The 13,217-nt window shown below is 44.4% G+C and overlaps 1 protein-coding gene across 1 annotated transcript in view; it reads right to left on the bottom strand.

The window, feature by feature from the left end:
- The window catches only part of CEP152 (centrosomal protein 152), an 804,909-nt gene that overhangs the window by 657,680 nt on the left and 134,012 nt on the right, over positions 1-13,217 (bottom strand). Inside the window, exon 3 of the mRNA XM_086958276.1 lies at positions 12,078-12,187. Coding sequence (XP_086814402.1) covers positions 12,078-12,187 — 110 coding nt within the window. The remainder of the gene's footprint in view (positions 1-12,077; positions 12,188-13,217) is intronic.

Raw genomic sequence — 13,217 nt, 5'->3', positions numbered from 1 at the left:
GCTCCCTCCTGTAAGCCTCGCACTAATGTGCTAAAGCGACATTCTTTAGCATATTAAACCTAGGTGTACAGATTTTGCAAATACTTGTAAAAGTTTGCATCTAAGGCAGTCCTGCCCATTGCAAGTAAAAAGTTGAAGTAAAATCTCCTTTTTTTCAAACAAAAGTGTGACAAGTTCTCCAAACTATGTCCATTAGAAGGCAATGACCTCAGTCATATGACCTGAAGCCTACTTCTGCATCTGCCTAAAGGCATTTTCACATGGAAGGAAGACTTCTAGGGGAGGAAATTCATACCTTAAGGAAGCATGGACTCAAAGAGTTTGAAATTTTTGGACACTGCACGTCATCTAACCAGAGGAAATTTGAGTTTCAGTCTCATCAGATACAATTTGATTACCTTGCAGGCAATGGAGAAGAATAGGCCTTTCCAGTTCTATTAAGTCCCTATGGCCGCTTTTTATGCCTTGAAGCAGTTAACATACACACTATTCTTACAAATGTCTCTAGGATGTCATCACTTTATCAACCAAGCAAGCAAAAGACTAATGCTCTTACTCAGTCCCACTGACAGAATCTTAACTAGTTTCCACTGCGCTCTGCTTGGACGTTCAGTTTCGCCAAACAAAGCCCGAGTGAGTCACAGCTTGTTATTGAAGAACCAGGTTAAAGTTGAGCGATCGTACAGATGAATGTAAGACTCTTTATTGACAGATATTTCCTTAAGGGTAATAGTGCATGTGCTTCACCTGAAGATGTAGCAAACCAACTGGACGATGTCAAGCTCAGGTCACTACATTGACAGAGAGTCAAGGGCTATCCTTGATTTTCTAGAAAAGTCTTGGATTGGCAGGAATGCGAAGAATGAAAAAGAACTGAAAATGCTAAATTGCAAAGTAGAACCTTTTGCAACACTGAACATCCTTATTTGCCAGTAGTAATCAAATGAAATCTAAGAGTTCAGAAGAGATTAAGCGCTATTAGCCTCAACATAGTCTTACTCTGACCAAAATCTGAATATTCTGATCAGCAGGAAATTAGCAGTGAAAAGTAAATTGGCAGTGACTGGGCTTTCAATGGACTTGGAGATGTTTGACCGGAGCCCTTTTTTCCCCCATCTACCCTAGCACCTTTGCTTTGCCTAATACCTATTTCTCAGAAGGAAATTACCTGTCTGTCTAAGCGCTATTTCACATGCAGCTGAGGACAATCCATCCGTTTGTTAGAGAAAATGAACAACTGCTACCACCTGTTGACACAACGTAACACGTAGATGATCAGGAAGCTAAGTAAACATAAGAAGTTGGTTGGCTAATGCCTATTGTGGAGAAGCATAGATTGTACCTATTATTCTTTTTTAAATGCTTTATAAAATTTAAAAACCTATACCAATATCAGTTCAACAAAGTTGCCTTGTGTCTGCTGAATATTAGTGAGGACTTTCACAAGAAAGTGTGTAAGAGGCAGAAAATCTGCAAGGTATGCAAAAATGTTCAAGGTAGAGGAATCAACAACAGATAATACATTTGCACTTGCACAGTTCGGCATAAACGTTATGAAGGAATAAGAGTATGATATTATTGTGCTTTTACAAACTTTGCCACTGACTCTGACAAAGTTGATTGACAGCAGTTGAAGCGTAACTCAACCTTTCAGATTACAAAATGGTTACTTATCAGGAGTAATTTTGCAGCTTGAAGAATTTTCTGGATTCACATGCTGTGCATTATTCCACCATCTAGTCGTTGGGTCCGAAATACTTTTGTTAGTCCTCTTTTTTTTCTTATGCTCGACGTTGTCTGTGGCCATTTAGTGCTATGCCCATTCTCCTGTGATGCCAGACATACGCTGTGGAACCCTCTGTACGTCGTCACCATCTTCAAGTTCTTTTTTATTTCTCCATTTTTGTGACCTTTGTCTTTGATGGCTTCTTGGTGATTTAAGGTATCGCAGTGTGTAACCATACTTGTAACCCATCAACCCTAATTGGTTTACTGAGGCAAAAATTATAACAGTAAATGCTCTCTTGTGAGGTAGTGTGGGTCAGCAGTTTAGGCTTATCGGAGAGGTTTGCTATGCATTTGTTGTACTCACAGAGGGAACAAGCATTTACAATGCAATGGTCTCGCCATTCTTAAAGTTAGAGCTATTGGCATTGCTCATGACATTATTTTTATTTATGTTTTTTGTTTTTAAAACATAAATAAATGGCATTGTAATTTACAATGCCAATAGCTTAATCGCTCGCAAATGCGAGACCTAATGCATTTGCACCCACACAGAGCCACACACACACACACAGCCACCCACACACACAGCCACCCACACACACACAGAGCCACCCACACACACACAGAGCCACCCACACACACACAGAGCCACCCACACACACATACAGAGCCACCCACACAGAGTCATTCACATAGAGCCACCCACACAGAGCCACCCACACACACAGCCACCCACACACACAGCCACCCACACACACACAGAGCCACCCACACACACACAGAGCCACCCACACACACACAGAGCCACCCACACACACACAGAGCCACCCACACACACACACACAGAGCCCCACACACAGAGCCCCACACACAGAGCCCCACATACCGAGCCACACACACACACACACACACAGAGCCACACACACACACAGAGCCACACACACAGAGCCACACACACACAGAGCCACAGGCACACACAGAGCCACACACACACAGAGCCACACACACACACACACACACACACACACAGACACACAGAGCCACACAGACACACACACAGAGACACACAGGGAACAGAGGCCTGAAAAAACGCTCACAACGAGGGAACAGGGGCAGGAAAGCAAGCACAAACAGGGGGAAGGAGAGCAAGCACAAACAGGGGACAGGAGAGCAAGCACAGCCAGGGGGCAGGAGAGCAAGCACAACGAACGAGGGGGCAGGAGAGCAAGCACAAAGAACGAGGGGGCAGGAGAGCAAGCACAACCAACGAGGGGGTAGGAGAGCAAGCACTAAGAATGAAGGGGCAGGAGAGCAAGCACAACGAACGAGGGGGCAGGAGAGCAAGCACAAAGAACGAGGGGGCAGGAGAGCAAGCACAACCAACGAGGGGGCAAGAGAGCAAGCACAAAGAATGAAGGGGCAGGAGAGCAAGCACAAAGAACGAGGGGGGAGGAGAGCAAGCACAAAGAATGAAGGGGCAGGAGAGCAAGCACAAAGAACGAGGGGGCAGGAGAGCAAGCACAAAGAACGAGGGGGCAGGAGAGCAAGCACAAAGAACGAGGGGGCAGGAGAGCAAGCACAAAGAACGAGGGGGCAGGAGAGCAAGCACAAAGAATGAGGGGGCAGGAAAGCAAGAACAACGAGGGGGCAGACGCCAGAAAACGGACACAATCAGGGAACAGAGGCAAGAAAAGCGAGCAGTCACCGGAGGACTCGGCAGCTTCTCTACTTCTTCCGGCGGCGGTCCAGCAGAAATGGCTCCCGAAAAAGCCCCGACAATTTTAGGACTGGGGGGCGTGTTTTTCATTCTCTCCTCTGTCCATTGGCTGGAATGTAAATTCCAGCCAATTGGAAGAGGAGAGAAAGAAAATAGAAAGAACGTAAAAAACACACCACCACATCCGGCTTGAACGGAGTGACGCCCCTCTCCTTCAATGGCTGGCCTCCGTTTAGGAAGCCAGCCAATGGAGAAGAGGGGCAGGTTCAATCCCCCATACTGTAAAACAAAATGTCTCACCAGCGAGACTGCACAAGCGTAGCCTACGCAGGCCGAGACCTAAAAACGGTCAGTCCATGATCTAGTGCACTCACATCAGAAAATTGTTACTCTAAATTGCTGATTTAATCCTGCCTGCAAAGTGAACATGGCTCCCATCAATTGTTATTAACTCGCCTTATTGAAAACGTACTTATCCTGCTCCCTTCATAGACCTTAACAGATATCTGGTCCTCTTAGGACTAGACTACAGCAATATTACTGAGCATACAACAGTTTCAGAGATACAGACTCAAGTGGCCAGCATATACATTAACTGAATTAACATATACACTCAACCACTACCTTGATGTTGAACGATTGTACAACCTGCACAAGACCTTCTAGGGCAATTATCTTCAAAACCTTAATACATTAGCACCAACAATTTGAAATAAAGTACAATAGCTCAGATCAACTACAATGAACTCTGATAAAATAAAAATATGAACGAAGCCAGCCACTAGTCATTCACTTCATGACATGCTTAATCAAACATGGAGAACACAACGAATTTACCAAATGTTCAAGAATTATCTGAAATGGAATGAGCCCTATTTAGACAGGTTCTACTGACTACACTGTCACAGAGGTATTACCCACCCCTCCTTCATACCCCTCCAATGGCAGGACTGATTATCCTTCTTGCATCTGGTTTATCAAGCTAAACTCATGCCACCAAGCACATAACCCACCCAAGAGAAGTTCAAGTCATCCACTAGACACTAATTCAGCGATCCTATGGGTCTTACAGTGCTCCAATTATTGTGAATGTTAACTGGCAGTTGTATACCACACAATCTGCTGCTATAGTGGCATCTCTGTGCCCTTTGCTAGGCTAAAGAGAGACTTTGAAAATATTTCGATTGTAGACAAGCAACTACTCTGGTTTTGTGGACAGTGTCAATCTCAAAAATCACAAATGCTCATTAGAGCAAAGGAGGGAAATGTACATCTCTCTCCTATTTTTCAAAATAAATACTTACATAACTTAGAGAAAGGCACTCACTGTATTCCATAGAATTTCCTTACAAAAGTGTCTAAATATTGATACTGTAATCTCAGATGGGAAAGCCTCAGGAACCTGAGCTCTAATTTTGCATAAACTAAGTTGTCAAAATCTGGCTGCATGATAAAGGTCCAGATTAACATGAATATGAAAATGTCTTTCCAAATACAGAAGGCAACAATGACCCAGCAACTGATCCAGAGGTCAGAGATATGACAACCATTAAGGAGTGACTAGGAAATCGACAACAATCTCTAAATGTTGGACTAAAAACAAAATGGCTGTATTAACCCCTTCCACACTCATGACGAGCTGGGCTCGTCATGGTGTAGCCTCCTCGTACACTGATGACGAGCCCAGCTCGTCATGAAATGATGTAAATCTGAAAAGTTCAGCACAGGGGGGGAAAAGCCTTAGCAGCCATGGAGTTAATTCATACTTAAAATTATACCATTTAGACAAGGCTACAAAACACCAGCGAGTTGTATTTGGTAAAAAAAATACTGTTTCACATTGACAAACGTTTAAAAAAGGCACCATAGTGTGTTTTGGACCATACATGGGTGAAAAACAGCAGATTGTAAACATACATCTGGATCCTGCACAACAGAGTGAAAATGTATCACATAAGCATACTCTATTTCTCCCATTAACAATGACCGACAAAAAAGCTGCTCATTTCATTGCTGCTCATGTCCCTGCAGTTGAGAGGATGATGGGAACGAGGTTTAGGCGAAACCCCAATTTAGCTAAATAATAAGGGCTGCATGTCACGAAGGGGTGGACTATAATATCTGATTTAAAAATGATTCGAAGTCACAGCAATATAAATTTGACTTGATATGACAAGAACCTTCTTAATATTCTCCAATACGAATTGTGCAACTGCCCTCAAGTACAGAAAAGAAATATGCATTTTAGGAAGCGATGCAATTGCTACTCCTGCAGCACAAAATATAAAAATATAACTTCCATAAATTGTGTTTTTTTATCATTTTATCCTACATTACAATTGAAGTACATGCTCAAACAAGACACCTCAGCAGTATTTTGAAGCAGAAACCCGTCTAGTCAATTTCTGTATATTTTGTAGTTTTTCTAATCTGCTCTCCCTGTGGTTGAGCAAAATCGAATTGCCTCTCACATTTTCAGACAGCTCTGTGAAGGTGATAATAGAGTTGCTACCTGCTGTCATGAGGTAGAAAATGGCATATGGGGCTAGAAAGAAATAATACAGGCATTTGCAATGCAATAGATGTCGCATTTACGCTACTTTGAGCTATTGGTATTGTAAATGACAATGCCCTTTATTTAGGTTTTTAAAACCAAAACATAAATAAAAGGCATTGTCATTTAAAATGCCAATAGCTCAAACTTGCGTAAATGCGAAACCAATTGCATTGCAGATGCTTCTGATCTGGTGGTTTCCAGACAGACAATCAGTGCCTGCCACGAAATGCCTCTGTGAACTGGCACTGCTAAGCGATCTATTGTTCCCTCAAATGAAGTGCTCTTGCTAACCTTTAGGGAGAGGGGTGAGGATCAGAATCAGAAGCACACATCCAGGAGCAGTCAAAAGAACAAGGGCCCTGGTACTTACTGTTTTAAAATAGTAAGTTGAATGTGCTTTTCTAGGGGATGAAGGGTGTAGCGGGCGGCGGTGTAAGGAATGGGACAGACATATTTGGACCTCGAGGGTGAAAGGCCACGCATAGACGGGTCCGATGGGAGAGCTGTAGCAAATGTTGGCAATTAGCCCAAACCTGCCTAGCTAGAATGTAAGGTTGGCAGCCACCAATTGTGTGTTAACGGGGAAGGGTGTGTCATAATTTACACTCTCACACTAAAAAGTACATAACAAGGGGTACACATCTGTAGGAGCATGTGCTGTGTCCAAGTCATGCAGGAGGCTGTAGCAGATGAATCCTTCATCCTAACTATCCGTAGAGCACCAGACAATGTACTATGGTCCTTATAGAACGTATCATAAAAATACAGTGTTCTGAGAAAAAAAATCAATGGGAGTTCAGGTAGGTGGTGATGAATTGGGTGCACGTATCAGGATGATGAATATTATTATCTTGTAACACCTCTATTTCAATAATAGACACCAATGTGCTATTAAACCACCTCTGTATGGCTGCACATTTTAGGATCATGGAGGTGACGCATCTTGTGTACAGACAGTAAAAGGTTTGAGAATAAATAAAAACAAATCTAAAATAAAACCATAAATGAAAATGAATAGGTATGCACTAAAATATTTTAACTGTGCTGCCGGTACCTGCGCCCAGCAGTTCATGGATGCATATACTGTCCCGGCCTCTTTGAGAAACAACCCAAGTCAACATTTTGATTCTACCGGCAGCCACGCCCACGCTACGAAAAGGAATCGATCACAGGCTCCTGAAGATGTCCTTAAAATGCTGTTTAAAATGTTTGAGACCTGAGAAGAAGTCACTAAGAGAAAAGGCGCGCACAGTTTATTGTAACCTTTTGCACAAGTCTATTGAAAACTCAGTCGAAGTGAACAGACACCAGAAGCACACACACAGAGCAGAAACGAATAAGATATGGTTCCTGTAATATTTTAGTAGCAGTGCAGCCGGCTTACAATGGAGAAATAAATAAAGTCATTATGACAGCATGCCGACAGGCGCCCCTCATAGAGCTGAAATAATGTAATACCAGCACTGTTCCACGAGTCATCTGCATCGGTAATTGTCAAGAAAATCGTTTCCGACAACTGAAGCGCTGGAAAAAGAGGACCATACACATGACAACAACGATCCTGGTGATGTCACACGCACAGAACAGGGAACGTCGAACGTGAACTACACCAGGACGCCTCCCTCTCCGATCGTATTGGATCTCGGCGCATGCGCAAGCACTGTGCTTTAACAGCACGACGGATGAGGTGCACTCGCTAAATTACAGATTTCTAAATAAAAGAGCACTATCCGTCCACGCTTGCGCTGTCATTCTAGGCATGCTTCTGGTCATCGGCTGACCACGCTCCACACGTCAATGGTTGTGCTTTTTGGTCAGGTTGGTGCAACTGCGGAAATGGTGATGTAACACGCTGAGGATCACCGGGCGCGAAAGCAGTGGGAGCGCACGTCGCCGTGAGCGTGCACATCGGATCGCCGGAGAAGACACGCCGACCTCCGAGGCTGCCTGCTGCCTACACTGACCCGCTGCAGAGGGAGAGGGACACACGGAAAGAGCCAGGTGAGTGGGTGGGGGGCAGAGAGGGGGGGGAGGGTGTGTGTGTGTGTGTGTGTGTGTGTGTGTGTGTGTGTGTGTGTGTGTGTGTGTGTGTGTGTGTGTGTGTGTGTGTGTGTGAGTCAGCGTGTGCGTATGTCAGCGTGTGTGCGCGCACGTGTGTGTGTGTGTGTGCTTCCGTGTGGCTGTGTGCGTGCGTGATTGTGAGAGGCTGCCGCTGTGAATGTGGAATGTGGAGCAAAAGATGTGCACGGCTCCGGGGGGCTGGGCATGCGCGTCAACGATGTGCAATCGGCGCTCGTGCATGGTCTATCTCCCTTGAGGAGCAACTCGGCGACAATAGGTCGAGAGAGCTCGACCTAATAAATGAGACACACGCTCATGAATAAATCGAAGATCAATTTAGAAAAATAACTTGTATTTTTATAAAAATATTGATACCAAGTAAGTACTTTCTAAAGTATGAAATTTTATAGGTAAGTGAATTTTACATTTAAATGCGTCTATCCGCAGCAATGGTTCCCTTTGGGAGAGTAGGCATATGTTGCATACAGTGATTAGCGATCTGTTTCTGGGGGTCTCCTTCGGTGACTTAGGATTGTAGTGAATTTACGTCCAAAGTACCACCAGAAATTATGCTTTACCAGCCCTGGGACGCCCTGGTGTAGAGGTGCTGGTCTATCATGACACCGTGGACTTGCTGGAAGGGAATGTGAGACGCTGTATTAAAGCCCTGAAGGGATTTATGGCGTTCTGGTCGACACTCCCTTTATCGGTAATAGGCAGGATAGCTCTGCTTAAGATGGTAGCGCTTCCCAGATTGCTTTATTATTTTCGTACGTTGCCGATCTGGATCCCAACACACCTATTTAGAGACTTACGATCATGGACCATAGACTTTCTGTGGGGCAAGGGCAGGAGACAAATAGCACCGACTACCTTGATAAGGCCTAAGCAGGATGGCAGACTGGCTGTACCCGATTTTGAGCTCTATTATCTGGCGGCACAGTTGCAGGTTCTGACAGTGCATAGCGCAGGAATTCAGAGGTCCGGAAAGCACACGTGGGCAAGGAGTACCACGACATGTCCTCTCTTACATTGTCCTACAGCAGAAATTTCCTATGCGGGACCTGACGGGAAAGGAGCGAACCCTGAGGCTGTGCTGGAACAGAACCCAACGTAGAGCATGAGTTGCGCATCAATACGCGCCGGAAATCCCTTTGGGTATGTTGACGGCGCTGCCACATGGAGGAGATTGGTCACCCCTGGAGGACTGGGAACAGTTGGACATCCACATGGTGGGGGATCTGTACATGAATGGGGAACTGCTGTCTTTTCAGGCGCTGCGAGATGTGTATGGCATCCCGGAGGGCGGCTTCCTGCTATATGCGGCAGTTGCTGCCGCGATTCGGGGACACTGGAGAGGTGGGCAAGTGGAGCCACCTACAGCATTGGCTTGTCAATACGTAGTAATGGCAGCGGGGACTGTTACGGCCGTCAAGTGCCTCCAATCTCGGATGCTACAAGATGGTTTCCAGCCGCTGAGGGAGCTGAAAGCAAAATGGGAGGTGAGCATAGGGCGCCAGATTCCAGACACGGCATGGGAAAACATTCTCAAGAGAGCATGGAAGGGGAGTAGAAATACCCGGTTCCAACAGATACAGTTTTTCATTCTACATCGAGCTTATTTGACCCCGGGCAAGATTAAGAAATATTTCCAGGTCCACAATGCGGCGTGTCCCAGGTGTTTGGAGCAAGGGGTGGAAATTGATCATATGCTGTGGCTTTGTCCTGCTATTGGGGAATACTGGACGGAAGTGGGGGACCTGTTAAATACCATAACTGACCGACACCTAGATTACGATATGGCTACCTGCTTGTTACACTGGTTTCCGCACAAGGCTAAAACGAAAATAACCACCAAATGTATTGATTTGAGTTTATTGTTGGCCAAAAGAGAGATAACTTGGCACTGGAAATCAGGGGCGGGCCCTTCGAGCAGGCGCTGGCGTCTGGAGTTCTGTAAATGGGCAGAATGTGAGAGTGTGGTCCGGCTTCGGCAGGCTAAACGCGCTGATAATGATAAGGCTTTAGAGATGGCGAGAGCTTGGGAGGCCCTGACTCAGGCCTTGCGGGACTCCCAGATAGAGGATGATGGAGAATGAATGATACTAGTACGTGTGGTCATCGAACCATGATACTGATGTGCAAAGCTTTCTGTACAGCTGGTACTCCAATATGTTGCAGAACTCTGAACAGGTCCACACCATCGAACGGAACAGGGGGGGGAGGGGGTTTGGGGGGGGGGGGGGGGGATTACAGGGAATTAATGTTAAAATTGGGGACATGTTTACCGGATATGGATGCTGTACTCATTGTCGTATGCTATATGTCGATATAAAATCCAATAAAATAGGTTTTCAAAAATAAAATTAAAATATCTAGTTCTGTGCGACTCTGGAAATCACTGTTGGGTCTCACCCTTGTATTCATTGAATGATAAACCAACATGTTAAAAGCCAGCCTCAATAGCAGCTCAAGGTAAGCTTTAAATGGTGCAGGGGGTTGCATGGAGCCTTTGGGCATTCCATATGGTATCAGGCAGGTAAGAATTCTGGTTAGTCATCTTAACTTGGTGAGCTCAGTTATGCAAGAATGACGTAAACCAATTGTCTGCTGCCCCATTTGTGCACATTCACATTCTTAAAGTACTGGTGAGTGTGGGGTCGCCTTCAATGTTTAATTTTGCCAGGAAGTGCTTTGATTTTACAGAATATGGATGTCATTATCCACAATTTGTACAGTCAATATTTGTACAATTTGTTTTGGTCCTACACGGTGGCTGAAAACAGACTGTTGTTTGCCCAGGATGTTGTGCTTTGACAAGTAGTCGTTAAATGTCAAAGCTATGTGGCTTTCAAGTGAATTTTCCAGGAAGAAGGCAGACGTGAGTGGGCAGTAGTTATAATGTGATTTTTTGAGTGTCAGGGGGCCTGAACCATTTCTAAAGCGGTTTGGGTATTACTTTCTGAAAAGAGGGGTTTATAATGTTGTGCTTCGTAGCAACAAAGGCAGTCTTGACACGGAAGGGACAAACTGGTCCGTCTAGCTATCAGAGGGTTTGACAGATAATTTTTTGTTGCATGTCGGTTATAGAAAGGAGGTAAATTCAGATAAAGAAGGTCCCAGTGTTTTTGGAGAGAGGACAAAGGTCAATGAGTGAAAAGTAATAATAGTCTGATTCCTGCAAATAAAAATTGATTTACTAACATAAATGTAGTATTCCGTGTACAGCAGAAGGTTTAAGACACTGGTGGGAAAAAGAATGCAGTTACAGGTACATGTACGCTACTTTCATCACATATGGGTAATCATCGTAGTGAGACCAGGATCCAAACTATAGTTTTAACTAATTAAAGTGAAACTGTTAAAATGTTGATCACATTTAATTCTAGGTTCAAGCAAGATGCTGATTGGGTCAAAACGATTTCTTTCATCACTGCAAGTGTGTTCAAAGGAACACAATTAGCTGGTGAAAAAGATGCTTTTTGTATCGGATCACAACAAAATAAAATGTTAAAAGGATGGAGAGGAAGCAAGAACAAGTATAAGTGGAAGGTGAGGGAAAAGACGGTTATTTGCACAGCATATGGGAAAACGAGGTGCTCTTTTAGCTTTTAAGTTAAACAAATATTCTTTGCTGACAACACACCAAAGTGCTAATACTGGGTTTAGAGAGAGCAGGGAGAAGATGTTTATGCTTCAGGAACAGGCATGCACTGATTCATAATGGGAATAAATGAAAGGGGATGAGAGATGCATGATGAGGGTAAAGAAGAGCAGAGATGATGCATGGAAGCAAAAGTGAGTTACTCCAACAGTTTGAGAGACAGACAAAAGGCATTTAGGACCCTTAAGCAATATGTAAAAAGAGGCACATCAGGATTTCAGAACAAAGGACTACAAAGACTATAAAGAGCATTTTTATACAATAGCAAAAGTTACTCGAATCGACATTAATCTAATCACATAATTCATCCGTCAACGTTAGTAATACTCAAATGTAATGATGCTGCTTACCCACTGGGTACTTCGCTCACACTACAATCAGAAGAATTCAACTCTGGTGACGAAAGGTCTCTGCTGTCATCCAGCAGATCATGGGGAAGGTCAGTCAACAACTGTTTGAGCTGATATAAAGAACCAGAGAGATCAGAATCAGTTACCTGGTAAACAATGTGTGGGAAAGCAGTTCTCTAAACCTTAAGACATATATATTTACATGAACATATGCATCAAGTGTGTATAACATTATTAATTATTTCTGTTTCCTTAGTACGTGTTACCTACTCATTGACGAGGAACGTCTCATTTCTTCTGAATGAAGGTCACAACAACCGAGACGGTCTAAAAGCTCGTAACTCCATTATTTTTAACCCAAAAATTAAGGTAATTCCATAACATGTCACTTTCAGAAAGAGGGTGGTCTCTGACCCCAGCAATATCGCCTGTTATTACATGAAAGGAGGCTGTCAAAAACCAAGGCACTTTCAATGTGCTTGTTGAACAAGTTACTTACCTTCGGTAACAATGTATCTGTAAGACCATAGTTTAATTAAAGATTCCTTACCTTACAAATACCCCTAGGGTGTCAGACTGGATCCGGAATGTTTTTTGTCAGCAGTACCCCTGCGTTGGAAGGTGTTTCTTCAACTTATTCTTGTGCTTCGACTTACCTGACCCGAGTGCGAAGACTTGAAAGAGGAGTGATGATGACTCCGTGAACGGTCCCTCGACCATGGTTCGGCAGTCTGAGCACAACTTAGGGTCATGGTCGCACTCCAGGCAGTAGAGGCACACGTGGTGCGGATCCGTCACCGACATCAGTCGGGTACAGGACCGCATGCCTTGAAGCAGGGCATCCCTTGTGCACCAGGAGTCGGTTGAGACTCAAAAACGAAGTCGACAAAAGTCGCAAAAAAAAGTCAGTCAAAAAGCAACTGGGGGTACCGCTCTCTCCAGATCTGCGCTTGCTGGTGCGCAAAAAGAAAGAACTGACATCAGCGCGCGAGGGCGGCGTCTATGCAGCTACTGCAATTTCATCCTGGCGACCACCACGCCAACGACGGACACGGAGTCGACCGACGCCACCTTCAGACGCGCATGGGTACTGCTGACAAAAAACTTTCAGGATCCAGTCTTACGTCTGGGGGTAAATCT

The sequence above is a fragment of the Lissotriton vulgaris genome, chromosome 2_1 (assembly GCF_964263255.1).
Source record: "Lissotriton vulgaris chromosome 2_1, aLisVul1.2, whole genome shotgun sequence".
Lineage (NCBI taxonomy): Eukaryota > Metazoa > Chordata > Amphibia > Caudata > Salamandridae > Lissotriton > Lissotriton vulgaris.
This window is presented reverse-complemented; position numbering and strand designations above follow the sequence as displayed.